Source organism: Zootoca vivipara, chromosome 1 (assembly GCF_963506605.1).
Source record: "Zootoca vivipara chromosome 1, rZooViv1.1, whole genome shotgun sequence".
NCBI classification, from domain to species: Eukaryota; Metazoa; Chordata; class Lepidosauria; order Squamata; family Lacertidae; genus Zootoca; species Zootoca vivipara.
This window is the reverse complement of record NC_083276.1, coordinates 70,900,490-70,926,355: the sequence shown is the minus strand read 5'-3', so window position 1 is coordinate 70,926,355 and position 25,866 is coordinate 70,900,490. Positions and strand designations below refer to the sequence as shown.

The following is a 25,866-nucleotide window of genomic DNA, read 5'->3' as shown; positions in this document are numbered from 1 at the left end:
TGTTAACGACTGCTGATGACTGCAATTGGTCCTGCGGGGAAAAAGCAAGGGCTGAGGCGCTAAAGAAAGCTTGATCATGCATAATGAGATAAGAATATAATGTCTTTGTTCATCCCAGGTGGCTCCATGGTTTTAAACTTGGTAATGAGTTCCAATTCAGCAACTTCTCTTTCCAGTCTGTTCCTGAAAATTTTCTGTAATAGAACAGCTGCTTTGAGATCTTGTATAGAATGTCCTGGGAGATTGAAGTGTTCTCCTACTGGTTTCTCTGTCTTGTGGTTCCTGATGTCAGATTTATGTCCATTTATCCTTTGGCATAGGGTTTGGCCTGTTTGTCCAATATAGAGAGCTGAAGGGCACTGTTGGCGTTTGATGGCATACACAATGTTAGAAGATGAGCAGTTGAATAGTCCTGAGATGGTATGTTGGATGTTGTTGGGGCCAGTAATGATGTTGTCCGGGTGTATGTTTCAGCAAAGTTGGCATCTGGGTTTATTGCAGGCTCTGGTACCAGTGTCCATGTTAAGTCTGGTGGTTGTATTATTGTGGGTGAGGAGTTGTTTAAGATTGGGTGGCTGTCTGTAGGCAATGAAAGGTCTTCCTCCCAGAGCTTGAGAAAGGGAGCTGTCATTGTTCAGGAGAGGCTGTAGATCTCTGATGATGCGTTGTACTGTTTTAACTTGGGAGCTGTATGTGATGACTAGTGGTGTTCTGTTATTTTCTTTTTTGGGTCTGTCTTGCAGCAGGTTCTCTCTAGGTATCAGTCTGGCTCTGTTGATCTTTTGTTTAACTTCATCAGGTGGATATTTTAGTTCTAAAAAGGTTTGCTTCTAAAATATCCACCTGATGAAGTTAAACAACAGATCAACAGAGCCAGACTGATACCTAGAGAGAACCTGCTGGAAGACAGACCCAAAAAAGAAAATAACTTAGTTGGTATTTAAGGTGCTACTGAAGGAATTTTTTTATTTTGCTTCGATTCAGACCAACATGGCTACCTACCTATAATAAAATCAACTCTTTTTTCTAATATTGTTTAGTTTACAATGGTCAGTGTCTAAATGATTAATATACCATATTGTTAAAAAGTCATAATATGTTGGTTAAGGTAACTGAGCAACATTTTGTATAAAATAGAATATTTTCTATCACTGTCGAAATTGATACTTGTAGTGAAATCCTAGGGAGCCTTGCCTCCTCCATCCCGCTAACTTCCTCATTCCTCCCACCTGACCTACTGCTGCTGCTCTCACTGGGCGAAGTGCTGGTCAGCAGGATGGGGGGGGGAGGTTCCCTGTAGGAAGGTCCCCTGACACATATGATATAGACCTAGAATATAACTTACTTCTTGTTCTTTCATGTTATCTTTCCAAATATTAAAGGACATTGATAAAATGTAAATTCTGTATTTGCTAATTATTCTCACAATAATGCTTCAGATACTGGTGAAACAACTGGTGAAACAGAGTTACAAAGGGTGAAAACAGTTTATTCTTGAAGATTCATTTTATCATTTTTGAACATTTTTAATGGCTTAAATTTTGAGTAGCATGTAAATACTGGGCCATATCCATTCAAAGCTGGTGTTGTTAAGGAATGCAGAACAAGAGCTTAAGAAATAAAAGTTTTTTATTATACAGATATCTAATGCAATCCTTGTGCAGAGCAGCTCTAGCCTTCTGCATTGTGGTATGTTTTCAGTAGTCTTCACTTTGAAGTGGTATTGACACTAGCAACATTTTTGCTTCAATGACTACTCAGTGCATCTTTCTACTTGGAATTCAACTTGAAGCAGAATATTACAGTACACCAATTTTACATCTATCTGGAACATTTAATGAATCTTATGTGATTTATTGCACTGCAGACTGGTATTTGTTAGTAGTGTTTTGCACTATTGAGCATATAAGTCAGGCTATTGCATTTGTATTTTGTAGCATTTATCTTCAGTGTTGTTTAAGTATTAATATATTTTTCATTGTTTATCATCATAGTTTTTTGCTTTGGTTTTGTGTTGAAATATCCAACAGCATGAATTGGTGAAGGCTTCCCACCCCCTTGCTTTGTTAATAAGACACCTGCATTTCTGATACACCTGTGTCCCCTTTGGTGACAGTACCTGAGAAACAAGCCATGAGACCTGGTCATATTCTACATTAATGAAGGATATATCAGTTTCCTCTGTTTCTGGACATGTCAGAACATACTCCCCACCCCTTCATGGATTCAAAAAGTGAGAACTGTTAAGTGAAATTCTAAACAAAAGGGAAGAAGGATCAGATCAAATATGAAGAACAGTTTTGTGCGTGGATCAGTTGTCTATGGGCAGAATACGTACATGTTTAGCCTTAGAAGTCCTGCTTTCAAGTTATCAAACCTGTCTTTTTTACAGTTTCTTAATGGAAGGCAGCAACCTGACAAAGTGCAGCCACAGGAGGAAGTGGTTTTTACCTGCCATGTAAAAAGAGAAAATTACTCTTAGCGGGTATTAATAGATCCTAACTTTCACCAATTTTCAGTTCAGAGCTGAGATTTTTCTGCTCTTTCAAAAAGCTGACTGACAGATAACAACACCATATACAGAGTGTCCTGCATTTTAAAAACATTCATTAGTCAGCTGTAACATCCAGTGAAAAATAAATATTTATTGCAGAGGAATGAGCAAACAAGCTACTTTTAAGAAGAGTGGAGCATTCCTCACAGTATGCAACTACATCCAGAGAAAATATGAAATTTTTGCATCAGTATGCAACTTCCAAAATGCAGCAATATTCGTCTCAGTTAGTGATTGGCATGAGGACAGTGCTGGGGTGAATATGATTTACCATAAAGTAATGTATGCTGTCATTATGGGCAATACACAATAACTGGTAGGCTCCCCATAAATTGTATTTGCACAATTCAAACTCCATCACATTGGAGATCTGATAGAGCTCCAAATAAAAGTTTACAAAAATGTGTGGAGGACATCCAGGAATTGATTATTTTGTCTGGTTCAAATGATGACTGCATGTAACAAGTCTTTTATTCCACTTGACTTGCTGAACATGGCAAGACAAAGAGCCTGTTACTGACTGACACTGCATATTTATCTGTGAGATATGGCTTTCTTTTTTTTACTGAACAACCAAACCGCATGCAGGATGGGGCTGGATGCTGACAGTGAGGTCTAAAACCACCTTGGACTCATGGAACTAGTTTCATGGTTGTTTAGTTTCAAACTTCAAACAGATGCCTCCTTAGAAGATGTAATATGGTTTATGACAAACACAACACACAAGTTTACACATTTATATAATTTTGTATTTATGTGGCAATAGATATTGTTAGTACAGCAATAGGATTTACTGCATAGACCCTCAACAGCATCCCAGCAGTCCTTGGAGTTCACAGAATTTGGGTTGTGTCATGTTACAGTAGTTGTCATCTGGCTGACATGGCTGCAATGTGGCCTTGGACATAATGCTGAGATGCCAAACCTCCCTTTTCAATTGGAGAGGTAGGAGCCCATCTACCAGTTGATGAGATGAGATCACTAGAAAGTGCTGCATGAGCTAAGTCATGGTTTGGCTTAGTGAGCTGTTCAAACTCAGAATCGTGATTTAACTCTTCAGGCAAGGTTTTTCCTATGTTTTACAGTTTGTGGTTTGTGTGGGAGAGCTAAACAGAGACCAAAGGTTTGGACAACAGGCTAAGCCAAACGAAGGCTTAGCTCATTGCAGCACAGCTGCAAAATGGGAAGAAGCAAAGAGGCCACAGTATCCTTTTGGGGAGTCCACACATTTGTTCACTTGCATTAAGCTATGATTTAGCTTGGCATTGCATGTAAATAAGGACAATGTCTAATTTGTCCCTCAGATGTCAACAGCCAGCAGATCACATCCACAGTAGTATTAGATACAAATTTCTTAAAAGTTGCAAAGAATACAACTATTAGGAAGAGTACAACTTTACTTTTCAAATCTTAATTAGTATTTACTGCCTCTTCATTTTTGGCAAACTTTTGTTCAAACATTTTCATTCAAATTGCAGAATAGATGGCAGTAAGCAAAATGTCCATTGCCTTTTTGACCATGAGAAGATTTTTGTGTTGCCATGGTGATATTTGAGTGGTAGTATAAAAGTGAGTGCTAATGAGAATAATTAAAACTTCATTGAGAATAGTTTGCAGAATAAAATTGCAGACTTCTGTATAATGGGCACTTTAAAATGTCATTTAAAATTTGCTTATTGGCATACTGAAATATGTGAGATTTTGTTGTTAATTTGCTGTGATCAGCATGATAACATTTTAAACTTTTATGCAATTGCTTCCTAACATGCTTAGGAAGATAAAACTAAGAGAAACAATTTTTGATGTTCAGTTTAGCAGTGTCTTTAAACACTTGTAGCAATTTGCAGCTGATAATGTTTTCTCTCTTGATTTTTGCATAGGAAACTGCTGTTAAAGACCCAAGAGCAGGCCAATCCAGTTTCTTTTCCTGGCTAGTTGTTAACAGTACTGTGAGGATAGTAAATGAGGTGAATGAGCTCTATAACTTTTGTGTGGTACCATAAATGTTTGGTTTTTTAAATTTAGAGAGAGAGGTTGACACCAGTTAATATTCCAAATCTGGTCTAGCATACTTTTCAGTATTGTTTAGGTAATCTTTTGTCAAAATGATCTTGCCAATCCATGTATTCTTTTCCTCTTTCTATTCCTTACCATGTCATAAGAATTTTCTCTAGAACATTTTAATTCTCAGAATCAGAATGTTATGATTCAGCCACAATTTTCAGAGACTTGTTTCAGGAAAACTCCACCTTCCAATCACCGTGAGTTAAAAGAAAAGGCCGTGTGTGTATTTGTACTATATATAACTTTGATAGCCAACTGTGAAGCCAAGCAAAGAGCTACGTACCTAGCAACATTATTTGCATGACTTAGAGTTGTTGATCACAGCTTCCGGTCCCACCCACCTTAATGAAGGTAGCCCCCCACGTCAGCGAATGAAAAACAAGGATGACAGAGGGTAAATCATCCTTGCAAATTCCCCCCAGGGATGGGAGGAATGGGCTTCACTCGTAGTTTGTCTCTCACTCCGGCATGGAATGTGGGAGACAGGGAGGTGCTGAGTACAAAAGCACTTCGCCTGGCAAAAACTTTCCTATGCTGCCATTAAGAAGCAGAGGTTCTTTGTTTAATTGGATTTTTAATTGACTTTAAAGTACCGGTGCATGGTGGAAAAGGGTTGCCACAACATACTGCAGAACATATCAGATACATGGATCAAAAGTTTGAACTGAGATAAGATTTTCTTCGGTGTGAGAGTCGGCTGGGGAGAGGGAAGTCCATGGTTTGTTTATTCTTTTATATATTTATGATTCGGCAACCCTCTCCAGAATACAATACATTTCTTCCTCAAATGTTGCACACACTTAGCTGCTTTTACTATTAGGCAGGGCAGCTGGTCTATGAGATGGATTGAGGCAGCTGCCATGGGCTGTGGAATCCCATGGGACGGTGCTCCCGTCCACCCTGCCTCCATGGTTGCACATCGTCATCATCTGGTGAGATCTCATGAGAGTTTTGTGCGATGTCACTAGATCTCTCCAGAAGGCACTACTGCTGCGCAACCCCGCAGGAGATGAAATGGGATGGGCTGCCCCTGCTATTGGCTAGTTCTCTTTGTTTCTCCCAGCCTGCTTAGACTAGAGAAAAGCCAGATTGAGCAACACTACAAATTTGTATGAGTGGAAGATAGTGGACAGGACAGTTCTCTAAATATTATAAATGTGATATATGCATATTGAAATGATTTGCAATATGTGGCTTATGCCTCACTGTTTTTGTCATCAATCTGCTTGCATGCTCTTTTAATTCCCATTGTCTACATGTGCCATGTTTACTCACTAAGTCATTTTCGCCCTGCCATTGTTTGCCCAACTAGTGAGCTATTACTGAGATATTAGGTCCATAACTCTGTGATAGACAACATGCTTTGCATGTGACAAAAGGTCCCAAATTCAGTCTCTAGTATCTCCAGGTATAGCTGGGAAAGATCCCTGTGTGGAACCTTGGAGAGCTGCTGCCAGTCAATCAACACTAAGCTAGATGGACCAGTGGATGGACTCAGTATAAGGCAGTATCCTATGTACTCATAAACCGCAAGGGAATTCAGCCTCAACTTTCTCTTAAACTATGGGATTTTCCATGCTAAGAAAATGCTAGATGTGTATCTTAACTTGGATTTGATTTGATCTATTAAATTGATATCCTACCTTTCCTCCGAGGAGCTTGAAGCATAGTGCTTTTTCCTACTGGTTTTAATCAAACAGCAACTGTGAGAAAGAGTGACTGGCCCAGGGTCTCCCACTGAGTTTCATTGCCAAGTGGGGATTTGAACCTGCAGTCTTAGTCTGATACGCCATGCAGCCTCTTCAAGGATTAGGATTTCTTTTGTCAGCCTTCCTTCTGATACGGAGATGGCATGTAAGATATTGCTTAAAATCAATTTCATTGAAATAATTTTCTGCTTAAATAAAATGAAATTTAATACAATCATTTGTAATTTGTAAAAATTCTATTCAAGTAAAGTGCAATTCCTTGTTTTAATCAACCACGTCTTTTCTAATTTATTCATTCATGGCTACATGAAGATATGAACTTTTTTAAAAAATATATTTAGTAGGTCAGCTGTGGAGAGGGACATTATCTTCTTGTTCTGAATGTTTATGGGCTCAGCATTGAGAAATTTATTTTTTCACAGAGTTACCTTAAAGCTATGCAGAGAAAAGCTGTGTTTGGAAACCATGTATTGGATTCTTAAGCCCCTTATTTAGTGAAGATATGCATGAGCCTTTTACCCACCTATGTAGTCCTTTTCATCCTCTCATTAGATGCAATTAAACAGGAAGTTTCTATGTAGCCATGCTTCCTCATCCATCTCAACAGGGGAACCAGGGTTATGAGCCTTAGAATAAGCCAGGATCTCAAACCCCACAGTTCTGAAGCTGGTTTAAATTCCTGGCTTGTTTCAAAACTAGTAACCATAGGCTTTTGGCTTGAATGAAGTGGGAAGCTATGGTTGAGTTAGCATTTCTGGTTTAATCACAGCTTGCTTGAAGGCAGTAGTGAAGGGGTTCAGTACACAAGCAACTTGAGATGTCTTGTAATTAGTGGTATATAAATAGGTTTTATAAATAAATATAAACAAATAAAAGCTTAGAATAATAGAATTGTGGAGTTGGAAGGGACCAAGAGGGTCATCTAGTCCAACCCCCTGCAATGCTGGAATCTTTGTGGTGCTCAAACCCAGAATCCTGAGATTAAAAGTCTCATTCTCTACTAACTGAGCTGTCCAATGGATGCTTCATTTTAATAAACTGAGATATGACTGTCCAAACAGGGATTAGCTGGTATTCCAATATAAGAGGAAAGCTGATTTAGATCATTCACCTTTCTAACAGAACTGATTTCTATCTACTTTTCCACCTTCTGGTGCTTATTGAAGATGTAATTAATAGCTAATGACTCGTGCATAGTGGATTTTCTTTTCTTTTTTCTTTAATCTCATTGTTGAGTTTGAGTATTTTACAAATATATATAGGATTAAACTGTGTTATGTTAATTGTATTCAGTGAACATGATGAATATTTCTACTAAAGTGTGATCAGAGTGCACATGAATTTAAACATCTGTTATTTTTAGGAAGTGTTAACGTTCAGGAACTTTTTCAAGTGTAGAATTTACTTGATATTTCTAGAATATATTTGAAAGACTATGTAGCGAAACTTTATTTTGTTTAGAGTTCAGTGCTCTATGTTTTCAACACTTGTGCTCTCAAGTAATTTTTTGGAAGGGCCATTAATCCAACAATGTTGGATAGGTGCAAACACAATATAAGAAATGGTTGTTAGCGTTGCATGATCTGCATCAGGTGCCATTTGGTTGCCCATTGGTCACATCTGGGACTTGAAAACTGTACGAAATTGTAATCAATGCATGGTTTTTAAAAAACGATCTAGGTAAAGAAACAAAGACCCTTTGTATTTCATATACATTTGTACTGTTTCTATTTCACAAATTGGAAAAACAAACAAGCATTGCCATTCTGCCTCTTAGGTAAAGTTTCACACAACATCTCAGCTTCTATTTATTTCATTTTTTATTCTGGATCCATAATTTCTGGATTATAAATATTTATAGGCTAGTGAATCTGAACGCAAACTAAGAAGTTATTTTCCCAGCTGTGCAGGAGAGGGGGAGCTTCACTGAGGTTCTTCCCTGTTCCTATGAACCAGCTCACTAATTGCATGGTTTGTTAAGAGAAGGGCTTGTCTGCATGTGAAATATCTGTTCACTGTTTAAAACAAATTCTTTTTCTGTTTAATCTGAATATGAGAGACTGTGGTTTCTGCAAATAAGAGTTAGTTTGTCAGGATATGAGACCATCCAGGCTGTACATGCCTTAATCTTGCTGTGATTTATATCTTCTTCTGCATTCACAAAGTTTCCTGCATTTTTAACACAGACATTAATAGGTTCATGAAAACATGTAAGACTGCTTGAGTTAAGAATATGCATATGTATGCACCAAAACTTTTAGTATGTCAAAATGATAGGCTACCTTTAGTTTCGTTCAGAATGTTTATAACATTTATCTTAAGCTGTTATTAGAAGTGATTACAGTCAGAAGAATATATCTGAAAGGCATTTGACTATCTTAATTGAGTATAATTAATTAAGTATACTTAATTTGAATAGTCTTACTAAACCAATCAAGATTAATAGGCATTTAATATAAAGACTTCCTGACACAATTGTATAATTCTAGTAAATTTAGGGCTATAGTTGAGAACACAGAGAAGGCAGAGAGTTATGCAAGGCTATCAGCTATTTTCCACTACCAAACATATGGAATTCACACAAAAAAAAAACATGATGAGCTTTTGCCCCCTGACTAGTACAGAAGCCTTCCAGCTCATGGGCTATATTTATAGTTGAGCTTAAATTTGTTTGTCTGGTGTATTATCAAGCTTCCCTATCACTGTTTGATACTGAAGATGACGAAAACTGGCATAATATAGCTGACAGTGCAAAGTATGCTCAATAAATAACTTTTGAAATACCACAATTTATTCCCAATTGGTGCTGATAGAAACCACCTGCCAGTTTGATAAGGGTCTGTCAATGCCAGGTTCATCTGCTTTATACTAATAAATATATAATCTTACAATTACTGTTTTGTATATCTTCTTTTATGACATCAACTGGAGTGATATCCATCACGAAATATGTCAAACGGTAACCCAACTTGGGCAAGTATTTGAAAGCAAGTTGTTCATCTTAATATCCCCACACCCCTCAAAATACTATCCTAAGACTATTAATAACATTAATATGCTACTGGAAATTCCAGTACTGATAACACTTCTGCGGCGGTAGAGCCTGCCCTATTTTAGGTTGTTGGTTGCAACAGAAGCAATGGGCACCATCTGAAAGGCAAAAAGCAAAAGACAAAAACATCACAAGAGGAGACTATAGAGCCAGAAATGATTCACTGAGAGCCTGAAACTAGGCAGCAATACTCACATTCACAGAGAGAAGGTAATCAAAAACTGGCCATACTACTGAGCTCAACCATCTTCAAGTTATTAGCCTCCATTTTTTAACTGTTTTATTTATTCATTCATTCATTCATTCATCCATCCACACACACACACACACAGAGAGAGAGAGAGAGAGAGAGAGAGAGAGAGAGAGAGAGAGAGAGAGAGAGAGAGAGAGAGAGATTTAAGCAGTCACTAAAACATTGAAGAAGGAGAAGGGGACGACAGAGGACGAGATGGTTGGACAGTGTTCTCAAAGCTATGAACATGAGTTTGACCAAGCTGCGGGAGGCAGTAGAAGACAGGAGTGCCTGGCGAGCTCTGGTCCATGAGGTCACGAAGAGTCAGACACAACTAAATAACTAAACAACAACAGCCATGCTGCAACTTTCATACAGTACTGTGAATTTTCCGTTCTGGAAAGCATTTTTGTGGCTTTCAACAACTGCTTCTATCTCCCCAGAAACAGCAACTTTTTCCTTTGAAAATTTAACTTCCCAAAATTATTATTCTTTCAAGAGAAAGAAGGAAGACTTCCTTCAGGTCTCTGAAGTAAGGAGAGTGAAGAAACCTCAGGGAGTTCCGTTTGCTTCATTCCTTTTGATTAGCTCCTTATGATAGACAAAGGCACTACTCTGTAGCTCTAACAAGAATACTACCTTTGGAAAACTTAACCCATCAAGCTGAGTTTTAATTAACTTCCTACACTTGCACCCACAGCTGGTTCCTGTAAAATATTCAGAACCTCACAAAAACAGTTTTCAGCTTCCACCATCTCGCATGGGTCTTAACAATCATTACTTAATACATATATTTCAGGGTGGGGGCTTCCTCAATTCCTTATATAAAACCCCAACAAATACTGGTACCTGTTTGCCACCAGCATGAGCACAACAAAGCTTTTGAGCATGAGTAGGCATAGAGTGTTTAAACCGACAACCCCATAATGTGATAACATGGAAAATTAGGTTTGTGCTTAGGGGATAATCATATGGCATGCAAAAGTACAGTGAAAGAAGTATCCTGAGTCTATGAGAGTATGGATTTAGTACTGTTCAAGGTTATTTTCTATCTTCTCATTTCAATTGTTTTAATTTAGTCCATGAAACCCTTTGTAATTATAGGCCATACCCCCTTTCCCTCTTGGTGTGTAAATAACCTTGCTATAACCTATACTTCTTTATTGGCAATTACGACAACTTACCTTTTTAAAACTTTTTTTTTCATTTCCTTTTCTGAACTTGTTAGTTATTAAAGATTCAATTTTAAAAATTTGTGGGGAAAACTAATATTGAAATGTGGCTAATAAACCAGACTGTTTTTACCATAGGGTGGTCTGAAGGAAATATCATGCACTTGTGCAGTTACAGGATTCTGTAAGTTAAAGGTCTATTTTGCAAAGCCAGATCCAGGTAGAATGGTATAGATTGGTTTTCATTTTTGCCTGTGTAGATGTTGTTCAGAACAAGGAAGCTGGAAACAAGCTCATGAATCTCCTTAATCCCATTCTTTAACTGGGAAAAACTAACAGAAAAGCTGATTACTTTTTCTTGCAAAGCCAACTTTTGGACTTACTTTTCTGCAGAGGGAATGTAAATCATAAGGCCCTGTGTGCACCTTCCATTGCTGTAGATACTGCTACAGTGGGAAGGTAAACGTCGTTTCCGTGTGCTGCTCTGGTTTGCCAGAAGCGGCTTTGTCATGCTGGCCACATGACCTGGAAGCTGTACGCCGGCTCCCTCAGCCAATAGAGTGAGATGAGCGCCGCAAACCCAGAGTCGGTCATACCTGGACCTAATGGTCAGGGGTCCCTGTACCTTTACTTACACTTTGGGACTCTCTGCCTATTGACATCAAGCAGGCGGCTTCACTGTGCTCTTTTCGGTGCATGAGAAAAACATTCCTGTTTAGAAAAGCTTTCCCAGATGCTTAGAAAGTTGAGGTTGTTTTCAGTCTGTTTTAGTACTTTAACTTTTGTATGTTTTAAAGTAAGGCTGAGAATTGCTCTTGATTTTACTATTTTATCTTTTGTAAACCACTTTGAGGGATTTTTAAACAATCGGTGTATGAAAAAAATAAGTAAAATAAACTGACAACTCTTTGAGATAACATGTTTAGGGAAGTTTTTAATGTTTGATGTTTTGTTGCTTTATTATTATTATTATTATTATTATTATTATTATTATTATTATTATTCTGCTGGGAGCTGCCCAGAGTGGCTGGGAAAACGCAGCCAGATGGCCAGGATATAAATGCCAGGATATAAATAAGTTGTTGTTGTTGTTGTTGTTGTTGTTGTCAATGTGCTGTATAGTGCACTCAGAAATTTACTGACTTGGATCCTAGTGTAAGTTAACCTAGGGAAAGTCTTGGAAATAATGTTTCCCCTTTCCCCTCCCCAACAGTAACTTGCATTCCTCAAAAATCCTCCTTGGGACAATGTAAGAATGTGGGGTGGGGCATGGGGGGCTGCTGTAGGGAAGAGAGAAGGGGAACTTCACTTCTGTGAACTCCATTATCTTAAATTTTAAGCCATTGAAATCATTTTTCTCAGTTGGGAAAGAAAAACTTATTGGTGTGATCTAGCGTGAAGGTGTTTCTTTCCAAAAGTTTTGCTGATTTAAGTCTGGATTTCTAGACTTTATTGTTGGTGGGTAATCAAAGTGCTGAATTATCATGTTGTGGAAAATTTTTCTTACAAACAAAGCAGTGCTAGAGTCATATACTAAAGCAATCAATGTTCTTTGTTCATAGCATCCCCCCCCCCATTTTATGGGAGATATGAAACAAAGTACATGTTTCAGTGTCTGATAAATTAACCTTCACGTAATGTGAGATGATGATTGTATCTTAAATCAAGAGAATGCTGAAATATTACCTCATTTGCAGAGTTCTCTGTAAATAATACAATACTGTATAGGGAAGAGTTTTAAATTTCTCCCATTTTTTTATTCCGCTCAATTCCATCAAATATGGTGCTATAGCTAACATGAAGACTATTCATTGCAGCATGTCATTCTCCTCACCTTTTTCTACTGCAGTGGCATCATCTCTCATATAGCCAAGAAAAGATGCTAGTCAGAGGAGAAATAACACTAACCCTTAATTTCCTGGCCAGCGACACTTGAGATAGTCCTTGGGAAAGCTCTGGCTGCTGTTTGGGGTGGGGGGGAGGCACTGCTTGCAACTCTTTTGGTGCCTATGGTGGCAGCAGCAACTTTGATGCTGAGCAGCAGAGGCTGTAGCATCTGAGCTGGGGTGGCACTCTTCCCTTGTATTTCCCCCCTTGGTCTTGAAATATCTGCCTTGCTGAGAACTAATGGCACTTTAAGTGCAGTGGGAACTTTTCTGGCAGCTCAAGAGTGGGTATGAAGGGAAGTGACACTAACTCTTGATTGAATGAACTGAGCCAGTTCTGGTTTCTTCCTTAGGAGGGCTCTGGCTGGCATTTTGTTCAAGGACAATAGGAAGTGCCACAGTGGGCGTCAGAGTGCCTAGCAGCAGGGCATACTTTGCAGGGTGAGACCTCTAAGGGTATCATCTCTTTGGGTCATGCCATGCAGGGCACTCTCTTCGTTCTATTACCCTGGGTGAGAGCCAGGGAATGGAGGAGTTTTTGGTGAGGCCTCCCTGTGCAAGAGGTGGGTTGGTTTCATATATCTTCCTGGTTTTCTCGTGGCTTTAATGGGAATTTGAGGTGAGAATCCATTGGTTCATCTAACCCCCTATTGTGTATACTGACCAGCAGAAGCTCTCCAGGATTTCAAATAAGGTACTCTCCAGCCCTACCTGGAAATGCTGGGGATTGAACCTGCATTTTATAATTTAAGGTCTAAAAATTAAGCCAAATATGCAAGTTCATCAGATTAGACATTCAACTGGATCAATTAAACAGCTGATCAATCCAGTATTGTTCATCAATACATTATTACTGTATTACAGTAGCCAGTACTTTGTCAAAGATACCTATAATTTATCCATATATTTATTATATTATCAGGCTGTGTATATTACTGAAGACAATGACTTTGATCCAGAGTAGTTCTTTCATGAATAAGAGAACTCCTTTCACCTTCCACTTTCCCCAGGCATGTGGCATTCAGGAGAGCTATAAGCAAATAGAAGAAGGGATTAAGTATCTCAAGTATCTTACCGTATTTAGGCAGTCTAATGGAATGTTCTAAAGTAGCATATTGGATGCCAGCCCGTGTAAATTTTGAGTTTATAGTTTAGAATAATTGAAGCTTGGTTCTGATAGATAAACACGTAATAAATTACTGTTTGCATAGATTTGCAACACATATTTTGTGTGTGCTCCTGGTGATTTAATAACTTCAATACAGTACCTACTCCTGGGATGGAAGATCTCAAAATTATGAATCTAATTACATATTTTATGTGGATTTTAAAAAATCAAATGGGAACTTTTTTTGATATATATCTGGAAAGCTAATTAACAGACAAAAGAGAAGTGTAGGAATGTGTGAGAGAAAAGGTGTTTTGTGTTATGTAGGATTTAACCTGCCCAGACATGGAAATATGCAGCCAGTTGCAAGTCTTCTCTTCCCCGTACTCAGCAATCTATTGAGTCCTGTTAAAAAGGTATTTAGCAGTTAACCTTGAGCCACGCAGGAATAATTAACCAACGGGAAAGGACAGAATTTGAATAGAGCTTGCTGGTGAAAAGAGCAACAGCTGACCTCCAAAGCCAGGTGTATCTTACTGGAATGTACTTCAACCAGATTAAATAGCTGTTCAAAGTATAGGATGCTAATTGAAATATTTTGAAGACCTGTGAAGGATTTTAGGCAGAACTGATTGCCATTTTTGGTGATTTATTTAAGAGCTATTGTTAGAGACTGTTTAAATATAGCTCTTAAGGAGATGGAACTATCTCCATTGTTGGTACTGTATTTGGAGGGATTTTACTGTTGTTTTCAGTAGAAACGGAACAGGTTTTGCTAGCTACATTAGCATACTTTGAATATTTAATTTCTTCTTCTATTTGCTTATAGCTTTTCTGGATGCATTTTGTCACCCTCTGGATACATTCAGATGATCTCCTTACGCTGTCTCTTTGTTCCCCCTTCACTCCTCCCTTTGCACGAATGGAGAAACAAGCCAGGAAGAACAAGAAGAACTTCTTGTTATGTTCTAACTCAGGGAACTAGCTAATTTGTTCAAAATCATCAAGGATATAAAGCTGTGGTTTATAGGTGGCTTACTAAACCTGACTTGTTTAGTAACTACTGACTTTAGTTCTCGGTTATTATATACTGCACAGCTATGATTAACTGTGGCCTTTTGGTTTGTTTTCGCATTTGTGCACAGGGGCTACATACAGGTCACAGAGCTCATGCATATGCTGTCTAAAAAACATGCTTCATGCAAATAGACAGTATGGTCAGAATCCAAAGACCTACTTTAGGAATGCCCAGAGCTTAAAGGTAGCTGGTGTGATGTTCACCTTTTTTTTTCTTTGAAGAGTAAGTGGCCAGGCCTATTGCTTTCGAAAGTCCCTTCAGTTTTTCCACCACAGAGAGTTCAAGAAATGCCAAAATACCAGCTCAGGGACTAGAAGATTCCTTCTTCACGAGTATCATTTTAGGGTTATACCTTTGTAGGAAGAATACAATTGTGTATGGCTATGAAAGCCTAGAAGAGCCTTATACAGTACTACTGAACACTGACAAACTTTCCCTGAGATTACATTATAGGTTAATAACACACCAGTCTCATCAGTGGAGATCATTTGTACAATAGCTTTAGCTAATTTTAAAATTTGTTCAGTAAAAGTCAAAACTATATTGGGGAAATAAATGTTGACAGCAATATTTATTATTGCTAGAGCTGTTTACTTTCTATGAACTGATTGTACAGCATAACATTTAGTGTGTGGTATAGAATTTATCTCTTGGAATGTTTATTTTTTTTGAAACAAGACTGATTATCCTGCCTGTACAAAAAATGTAACCGGTGTTCAATATGGGAGCAAACATTTGGTGGTGGTGATAGAAACACACTTTTTTGTTTCTGTAAAATATCAGAAGTGTATGTAACAAATGATGTCCTTATTTTGGACTTAAATAGGATAGTAGATCTCTCATGGATTCAACAAGCCTGTGACAAAACAGATAAAAGGATCTAATGTTCCTGCTGCACTGCAGGAAATATGATCTCTTTGTAAGATCAGCAACTGGGCAGAGCAAATATTTTTGAAAAGTTGTAATTTTCTCAGAGTTGTCCTTGCTTTGGTATTAAATTACATTCTGATTTTCCTTTCAGCCACAACCAGCAGACCACAACATTTAGGCATCCTGTGACTGGCCAGTTTTCCCCAGAAAACATTGAGTTTATTTTACAAGAGGAGTAAGTAGCTTGATCAGTCTTACTACTTTTTACAAAATAGGATGTGTCGTAAACATTTGAATTTTTGTGTTGCAAGGTAAACGCAAACACGTACAACTAAAATACGTCATTTATCAACATTATTCACAACTGCAAACTTACCTTCTGTATTGATACTAAAAAGCTTTTTAGAAACAGTAACTTTAGAGAATCAGAATTTTTTCTGAAGTCAAAGTTTATGGTCAGGGTCTCATGTTTTTGTGGACAACTCTCAAGGCGCCAAAGCAAACCCACAAACCTGCATGCTCCTCCTCCTTCCCTCCTTCTCTCACACAGCCAGGAAAAGAAATTCTGCCAAGTTTATTTTCATTTTTAAAGAATCCCTGCTTAGCGTTGCATTCAAACCTGAGTTCCTGGTTGAAAATAGTCTAGGTAGTTTACAGCTTCATAAACCATGAAGCAGCCTTACTGTGAAACTGGATGGAGTTAATTTAAATCCACAATGCCTGGTTTAAAATAATATTACCCCAAGATTCTTTAAAAAGGAAACTAAACTCTGTGAAAGTCATTCTCCTGGCTGCACAGGAGGAGGAGAGGGGAAGGGAGGAGCTAGTAATCCTAAAGTTTGTCAAGGCTCATCGAGGTTCATCCACGTACGGTAGATCTAAACAATGGCTGGGGAACATCAAGCCCAAGGGCCAAATCCAGGCTTCTCTGTCTGACCTTTGGGACTCTCCCCAGGCCACATCCTCTTTCTACAAGCCACAACACTCAACCGTCATCTTCCACATCCCCCTAAGTGTTTTTGTATGGATGGAATATGCCTTTGAACACTGACAATGTATCTTGCTTGCCTAGATGGAGGATAGCAAGGAGTGTTAGAGGGTGTGTCAAAACTAGTCTGCTGCTTTTTGGAGGAAGGATATCATCTTTTTCTGTATCTTTCTTTCAGTGAAACTTTTGACAGAGTCCCCCTTGATATTCTTGCAATGAAGCTGATAAAATTTTGGATGGACAAGGTAGCTGTTAGGTGAATTTGTAGCTGGTTGATTGACCAAACCCAAAGAGTACTCACTTTCTGGTTTCTCATCAACCTGGAAAAAAGTGGCAATTAGGGTTTTGCTGCAGGGTTCAATCCTAGGCCCTTGGTTCAACATCTTTATAAATGACTTAGACTAAGGAACTGAGGCAATGCTCATCAAATTTGCAGATGATGAAACTGGGAGGAGTAGCTAATGCCGCAGAAGACAGAATCAGGGTGACATTAGCAGATTGAAGAACTGAGCCAAGGCTAACAAAATGAATTTCTATTGAAACAAATATCAGACAGGAATAACCAACTGTACAAATATAACATGGGGGACACCTGGCTTGCTAATACAGGTGAAACTAAAAAAATTAGAATATCGTCGAAAAGTTCATTTATTTCAGTAATTCAACTTACCGTAAAAGGTGTAACCAATATAGGAGATAGACTCATGACATGCAAAGTGAGATATGTCAAGCCTTTATTTGTTGTAATTTTGAGTGCAATCTATTAGGAAATTTGCTGCACAAACTCCAGTGAAATTAATTAATGGAAAGTGTGTAAAAGGTGCAGATATTAGCTGAGAAAGACAAATGTATTATCTGGGTATAGATGCATCTGACAGCATAATAATTTTCAATGTGTTTATTTGCCAAATAAAATTATTTATGTAAAGCACCATACGTATGTTCTCTCTTGGCAGTGAATGAATAAGATAGCAAAATACTAAAAATATCTTTTCCCTCTGATATAGAGAAAAGAAGACAGCAACTGTTATAGCATATGCTAATATATAAGATAAATTATTCAAAAAGGTCATAAACTTTGTTTGAGACTATTATTAAAGTGCTCTGAATATTCCACTTTCTGAAACTCAGCCTTCCTACAAAGTCCAAATGGAAGGCATCCATACCAATTGTACGGTGTGAGTTAATTTGCTTTTAGTGTTGGGTTTTGATCATTGTTGTAAGCCACCCTGGGATATTGTGAGAGGAAGGACAAGGTAGAACAAATAAAAATTAAATGAATTCTTAAATAGTGCACAGGGAAGCATCTAATATTGCAAAAACTTTTAATGAAACTGCCTTTTTTGAAGGGTGGAATCAGCTTAACAGTTGAGTGCTAAAAATATAATTAATCCCAAGTAGATGTTGGAGGCTGACCTGTTCCTGTCTTGAATGAAACCATGAAGCTGATTGTCATGTTCACTAGCTGTTTTTGTCTGATAGGTTGCTCTTTTGTAGGAGAAATAATGAACAATGACCCAAGAATTGCTCTTACCTACCTATTTCGTTTATTCTTTCATTGAATATCAGTGACAGCCACAGAAACATTCAGGACAGCCAATTTGTCAGAGCTCCCATTTGGCTGTGTTAAAGGTAGATAAGAAGTTGTAAGGTTTCTGTGCAGCAATATGTTGCACAGTATAGCCTCATTCAGCCGTGCTCTTAGACTCAACCTTCTGTTCTTTATGTTGCTAATTTGAGTCCTCTTTTTTCCATTTACAAATTGTGCAGGTTGTTTAACAAACTCTGTTGTCTGATGCTTTAAAATTAGTATGGCATGAGCACTTTGGTTTAGATGAATAGGAGTCATTGTTGGTAAAAAATAAAACAGAAAACCCCACCACATTCATTCATGCATAACTACATTTTCTTCCATATTCTGACACTTTCTCTAAGCTATAGTATTTTTCCCTTTTAAAAATGGGGATAGATCCTAGCAAGCAAGGAAACTGTTTTAAATTAACACTTGTAAGGAGCATGTTACTTCTGGCACAACTAATGTATCATGTTTTTACTTGCATGTGAGCCTATATACATCGAAATATTAAAGTAACTTATTTTAAAATTGGTTTTGACAACTGTCATTAAATGTAAAAGAATGCACTCATCTATTCTCACATGTCTCTATAATTTGTGAAGGTAGTGAAAATTTATTCTCTTAATGTATAAAACCCTAATTAAGGTTTATTAAATAGATGTGTTCAGTTAAAGTTGACTTTGTTAACTAGCATGTTATGACTTGATTCTGCAAGAGATAATTACCGGTAACTTAATGTGGCAACCTTTTTCTGTTGGCAAAATTGAGCATCTTTCTTGTCCTCCAGAGACCTTGTCCTTTTAAACGGCTTTTATTCCTCTGAGTCTAAATACTTTTTGTTTTCTATTTGTTTTTCCTGGCCCCCTTCTATGACATAAAAAACCGAATCTCCCATGGCATAATGACATATGGCTTTGTTCAAAAACTGCTGTGTGGGTTTGATTTTTAATTAATATGCAGAGCTGGCAAAATGTGTTTACTGATACTGACATATCATTATTTCCTTTTCACCTTAGTCAGTTTGCAACCAACTAAGTCAAATTCAGAGTAGACCCACTTAAATAAAAAGACATGACTAGTGTAAGTCCATTGATTTCAGTGTGTTTACTCTGAGTATGACCCATTTATTTATTATGAAAATAAAGCTGCATGATATAAAATAGATCTTGAAAGTTTGTACTACGTTACTGGAATATTAATCAAGTACAACCATTCTTCAGCTAGGATGCAATGACCCTTATGCTGATTCAGTCCCATTCATCCCCCATTTACATGATGAGTTTTCCTCTTGCGCTTCTGGTTTTGTGGCACACCATGGTTTGCTTGCACAATTCTGGACTGAAAACAACATTCAAACTGGTAGTTTCCAATTCTATTTTGTAGGCAAGTTATGGTTTGCTCAAACCATTGTTTTCTGGTTTGTATGTAACTGGCACATATGACACTAAGTCAAGTTGTATGGTTTGTTTAAAACTTCCCCAGCTTGGTGCTCTCCTATGGGCGTAGGCAGGGGGGCAGGGGGGCAGTTGCCCCCCCTAGAAGCAAAAGGCTGAGGGGCGCAGTGTGGCGGCCCCAGGGTTACGCTCCCCGTGCGCCTCCGGAGCTTCGCGCGGGGAGCAAGAGCCTGGGGCCACCTCCTCGGAACAGCTGGGAGGCGCGGAGGAGGCAGCCACAGGCTCGCGCTCCCCGCGCGCCTCCGGAGCTTCACGCGGGGAGCGGGAGCCTGGGGCCGCTTCCTCCGAACAGCTGAAAGGCGCAGGCCACGTAGCCCCACCCACATTCCCACTGTGGCCTCTCCCCTCCCGTGCCTTGGCCCTGCCCCTTGCTCCCCCTAATTTTGATCCTGGGTACGCCCCTGTGCTCTCCAGAAGTTGTTGAACTACAGCTCCCATCAGTCCCAGCCAGTATGGTCAATGGTCATGGATAATGGGAATTGTAGCCCAAAATATCTGAAGGGTGGGGGAGGGGAGGCTTGTTTAAACCATAATGTGCAAAAGCTGTGTTCAGGTTCACAGCTCAAGCACTCCCATTTCGTTCAGGGAACAACAGATGACAACCTTTGGCTTCGTGTGCCATCCAAACATGCTGTTTTCCCCCCAAAGAAACAATGATTGGGAAGCCAAAGTTTGTCTGAACCTGCTCAAGGGCTACCTAAATGTGAGGCATGAAACACTTCTTGGCAATCAGGAACACCATGTGGGCTCATGCACTTCGGCCTATCTTGTAATCCAACTGTAGTTTTCCACAGCATTCAGATCAGACAAACAATGGTAACTGGATTTGCCTCCAAACCATGATTTGAAACAATCAAACTCAACAAGAAATGGGTTTGCGAACCATTATTTTGAGGCAATTCTGGTTAATTTGCCTTTCATACCCTTCAAGTCTCCCAAGTTTTCCACGGACAGTCCTGGAATTATGAAAGCCATCTTGGCTTCTGATTTGATCCCAAAATGTCGCTATTTCCCCTGCCAGTGCTGCCGCTGCCGAGCTCAAGGAGGAGGAGCTGGCACTTGTCCCGAGTGGCGGCAAGGGAGCATCCCGTTGCCTCTCTGCTGCTGTCAGCCTCCTCCCTTAGACAGCTTGTAGTGGCTGCTTGCTTTGATTTTTTTGAAAAATGCTTTTTGTGTCTGCATTTAATCTTGCCACTTTCTAAAATTTATTTATTGGTTTGTGTTTTTCTTTTTGCAAATCTACCAAATAATAATAATTTTTAAAAGAAAAACACCAAGAAATAAATTTACTCTGACCATTGTTAGTTGTGATGTCCAAATTGGACACACTAAGACCATACCCTCCAACATTCTTCAGATTAAAATAGGGACATTTCTCACTCCTCCTCAACCCCCCCATTTTGTCCCCCCCCACGGAGCATTTCCTATCAGAAGAAGGGTGAGTGTGCCACCACCACTACACCAACAGGGCACTGCATACACTGTGAGGAGTAACAAGTAACCAAAGAGTTAACTGTGTTCTGTGTAGCACCTGACCACTGAGGAATATCATGTTACAGAATGTACCAGAAGTGTTTCTGTATGTATCAGTTGGTTTCGTTTCTGCCTGGGAGACGGTCGCAAGATGTCTGCGCTCTCACCAGGTTGTTTGTTATTTTCTCTCTAAAATAAACGTAAGTAGTTATTAGAACACTTTGGACTCTGTGTGTTCTTAAGAGGTTTTTTATCCAACGGCTATACAAGCTTTCGCTGTGTGAGAAGAAGAAGAACTCTGCTGTGTGTGTTTTACTGCCAGCCCGGATCTACGGAAGCAGAGAAGCGCTAGAGGAAGCGCGCCGGGCGATAATCAGTGGCTCCTAATTGAGTCATAAACAACTCAAAGGAGTCCTATACCCGTCACAGGTTATGGATCCTAGAACCTAATCAATCACCAAAGCAATAAAAGGTGATTGCAGCTGTAAAAGCCGTGGAGAAAGCCGGTGTAAAGAGCTAGCTGGGAGAAACCTGTTGTCTTGCAGTCGGCAATCAACAGATGCACTCGCTAGCAGAAAGACCCTGGACCAGAAGGCTGGGATCTGCAGTCTACCCGGAGGAGCAACGTCAGCTATTCTGAGTGAGTACACAGACACGGAGCCCGGGGGTGGACAAGATGGCGGAGCAGCTACAGGAGTCATTTGTCGTGCCGTTCCAGAGGTTGAATGGCGACAACTATGCAGAGTGGAGAGAACGGGCCAGAATGTGGTTGCTGGGAAAGGATTTGTGGACTTGTGTGTTAAATCCTCCAACCCCTGTCGCTGATAATTCAGCAGCTGAAGCACAGAGGTTTGCAGCAGAAAACAGGAAAGACAATAAGGCTCTATGTGCCATTGCCATGAGCTGTGATGCTACGCAACTGCCCTATGTGCAAAATGCTGAAAATGCTAAGCAAGCCTGGGACAGTTTGGCGGATGAGGAACTGAGACGCCAGAAAGAATCGGCTGAGAAGGGGGGCCGTGGGCGCAGAGAAGCCAGTGGGGGTGCAGTAAAAAGCACTGAGGAATCCACTGTGAGTGCGTGCGCAACAAGGCTTTGTTATCGGTGCCAGCAGCCTGGGCACGTAGCGAGATTTTGCCCAGCTCCGGAAACAGCCAAGGTCACTCAGCCAGGTGCCAGGCAACCCAGCGGACGTGGTCGTGGGACCAGCCAGCAGCGCCGAGGCAGAGGACGTGGGAAAACTTCAGATAAGCCTGTCAGCCGTCTTTCTGCTGCCTTAGCAACGGTTCGAAACAGAGGACAGGACAGTTTCACTTTTATTATCGACTCAGGCAGCAGCCATCATCTTGTACCGCCTTCAGGACAGATCCTGAACTGCAGGCCACTTGAAGATGAAAAGAGCCTGCATCTTGCTGATGGTTCTTCTGGAACAATTAAAAGCAAGGGTGTTTTTTTATATGCAATGCTTAGACACTAACCTTGATGTTTATGTTGTACCAGGCATGGAAAATGGTCTTTTAAGTGTGTCTTGCTTATTGCGTGAGGGCTTTGAAATAAGTTTTGCCAATGGTGTTTGCAAAATTGCCAGAGATGGGGCTGAGCTGGTAAGTGTTACTGTTGGGTCTGATGGTCTGTTTGTCCTAGATGGGAGGGGGCAAGCAGGTGGAAGTAACACTGGTAATGCTCAGGCTAAAAGTGCCAATACCCCAAAGGGCACAGAGGGCGCTATCCATAAGGATTGTATTCATGCTTGGCACAGAAAATATTGTCACATGTCTTTTCCTTATGTGAAAAAAGCCCCTGATTTTGTCAAAGGTTGCAGGTTCAAGCCATGTCAAAAACACCTGCAATGCCGCGCATGTGCGAAAGCGAAGACGAAGAGATGCTCTTATCCTAGGTCTGAGAGGAAGAGCACAAAACCATTTCAGTTAGTGCACATGGATATTTCTGGGCCTATGTCAACGTTAAGTTTAGGTGGTTCAAAATATGTTGTGTGTCTTCTGGATGATTTCAGTCATTTTTCCTGGGTCATAACACTGAAAGAGAAGGGGGAGGCTGCCAGAGTGATAAAAGAGTGGGTAGCCGAAGTAGAACTACAGTTCTCCGTCACTGTCCAGTGTTTCCAGAGTGACAGGGCGGGAGAGTTTTTGAGTGCAGAACTACAAGGGTTTTTCCGCAGCAAGGGAATTAGGCACAGAAAAACCGCTCCTTTTAGTCCACAGGAGAATGGTTTAGCTGAAAGGAAATTTAGAACGCTGTCTGAACTGGTAGAGGCAACGTTGTTTGATGCAGGACTACCCCAGAAGTTTTGGGGGGAATGCTATAAATTTGTGAATTATTGTTCAAACCGCGCTTTTAATTCAGTTGTGGACAACACACCCTACTACATGTTGTATGGCAAAGTTCCGAAGGTGCACTATTTCAGAACTTTTGGGTGTGAGGCTTGGGTTCTAATTCCAAAGCAGAAGCGCAGAAAGGGAGGAGCAAGATCCAGGAAAATGATCTTCTGTGGTTACGAACCAAACTCAAAGGCTTGGAGGTTTGTACCAGCAGAGGGGGACCAAACCCGCGTTCACATTAGCAGGAGTGCTACGTTCTGTGAACAAGAGGGCTGGAGACGCATTCATGCTAACCCCGAAGTTCTTCTTGACTGGTCTTCAGGTTTTGACCAGGAAGAGGAAACTCAGGTAGCTGATGCTGGAGTTCCAGGTGCTGCAGGACCAGATCCAGGTCAGGCAGCAGGTCCAAGTGGTGTAGCTCCTAGGGAAGTGAAGCAAGTAGTCAGAAGCGCACCGACTTCACCCCAGGTCAAGCCTGGGAAGTACAGCAAACGTGGTAGGTCACCCACTTCACCCAAAGCAAGCCCAGAGGGGGCTGCAAAGCGTAGTAAGTCTCTTGACAGTGCTGCTAGTCCGAGAGAACCACAGTCAGAGACAAGCAGTTCGGATTTAGAGGGGGAAGATGTGGGACCAAGGCGTTCAAAACGCACCACGAAAGGTAAACCACCTGAAAGGTTTACAGCTGTCAGTGTATGGGCGAACCTAGCAGTGTGTGAGCCTGAAAGCTTTGAAGAGGTGCAACAGTTGTCAGTGGAGGAAGCTAGTAAGTGGAAAGTTGCAATGGAGAAAGAGTTGAACTCCATGCAATCTCTTGGTGTGTATAGTCTAACACAGTTGCCAGAAGGCAAGAAAGCAGTCAGTTGTAGGTGGGTCTACAGGCTGAAACCCACAGTGACTGGAGAGCCTCAGTACAAGGCTAGATTAGTGGCTAGAGGTTTTACTCAGAAGAAAGGAATCCACTACACAGATGTCTTTAGTCCGACTTCGAGAGCGGAATCTTTCAGGATGCTTTTAGCGACTGCAGCGCAGAGAGGCCTAGTGGTCAACCACTTTGATGTGGACACCGCTTATTTGAACTCTGACCTCCAGGAGGAGTTGTACATGTTGCCTCCTCCAGGGTTTGAGAGTGACGTGCCAGGTCAGGTGTGGAAGCTGCACAAGTCGATCTACGGTCTGAAGCAATCCGCTAAAAATTGGAATTCATGTCTTGATTCTGTTTTGAAGAGCCTAGGTTTCAGGAAGAGTCTAGCTGACAGTTGTCTGTATCTCAGAGGTGAAGGAGAACAGCAAGAACTGTTGCTTGTCTATGTTGATGACTTGATCTGCTTAGCAAAGAGCCAGATGCAAGTGCAGAAGTTTGCAAAAGAGCTAGGCAAGAGGTTCAAACTCAAGAATCTAGGTGCAGTGAATGTTTATCTAGGTGTGCAGATAGACAGAACTGAGGATGGAAGTTTTTTGCTCAGTCAGAAAGGCAAGATTGAACATTTGCTGGAGAAGTTCAGAATGTCTGATTGTAAAGGGGTCAGAACACCCATGGAGACAAACTTTGTGAAAGAGTCAAAAGTGAAGGACAAAGTAGCGTTTGAGAGTCCTGAAGTGTTTCAGTCAGCGCTAGGGAGTCTGTTGTATTTGTCACAATGGAACAGACCAGATATTGCTTTTGCAGTCAATTTGCTCAGTAGAGAAGCATCGAAACCTAGCGTGCATGCTTGGAATGGCATTAAGAGAGTGCTTAGGTATTTGCAGAAGACCAAAGAGTATTGTTTGGAGATGTCAGCACAAGGTGAGCCACAACTCACTTGTTTTGCAGATGCTGATTGGGCCAATCAGGAGGACAGGAAGTCAGTGACTGGTTTGGTAGTCAAGTTTGGAAATGCCCTGATTGGTTGGCGGTCGCGCAGGCAAAGCCTAATAGCAATGTCTTCCACGGAAGCCGAATTCTGTGCGTTGTCTGCGACATGCACTGAATTGGAGTACTACAGATGTTTGGTCCAGGAAATCTGGGGTGATTGTAGCCAGCCCATCACTGTTTGGGGCGACAATCAACCATCTTTGAGACTGGCGGAGTCTGGACAGTTCAAGGCCAGAACCAAACACTTAGACATCCGCTTCCGAAACGTATGTCAGAGCATACAGGTAGGCTTGGTGAAGTTGAGGTATTGTCCAAGCCAAGAGAACCTAGCAGATGGGTTCACAAAACCCTTGAGTTTCCAACGGCATGGGGAATTCTGTGAAGGGTTGGTTTTGGGGTAAGTTTGGATACCCGCTATCCCCAGTGTTCAGGTGAGAGGGGGTGTGAGGAGTAACAAGT

General features: G+C 40.4%; 1 protein-coding gene across 7 annotated transcripts in view; it reads left to right on the top strand.

Annotated features, from left to right (window-relative positions):
* PLEKHA7 (pleckstrin homology domain containing A7) overlaps positions 1–25,866 on the top strand; it is a 157,338-nt gene that overhangs the window by 49,882 nt on the left and 81,590 nt on the right. For 6 of the 7 annotated variants that reach the window (XM_035120139.2, XM_035120148.2, XM_060275973.1 and 3 more), the window contains one exon: positions 15,877–15,960. The exons of the other annotated variant lie outside the window; for it this stretch is intronic. In XM_035120139.2, the coding sequence (XP_034976030.1) occupies positions 15,877–15,960 (84 nt within the window). The remainder of the gene's footprint in view (positions 1–15,876; positions 15,961–25,866) is intronic. 7 annotated transcript variants of the gene reach the window in all.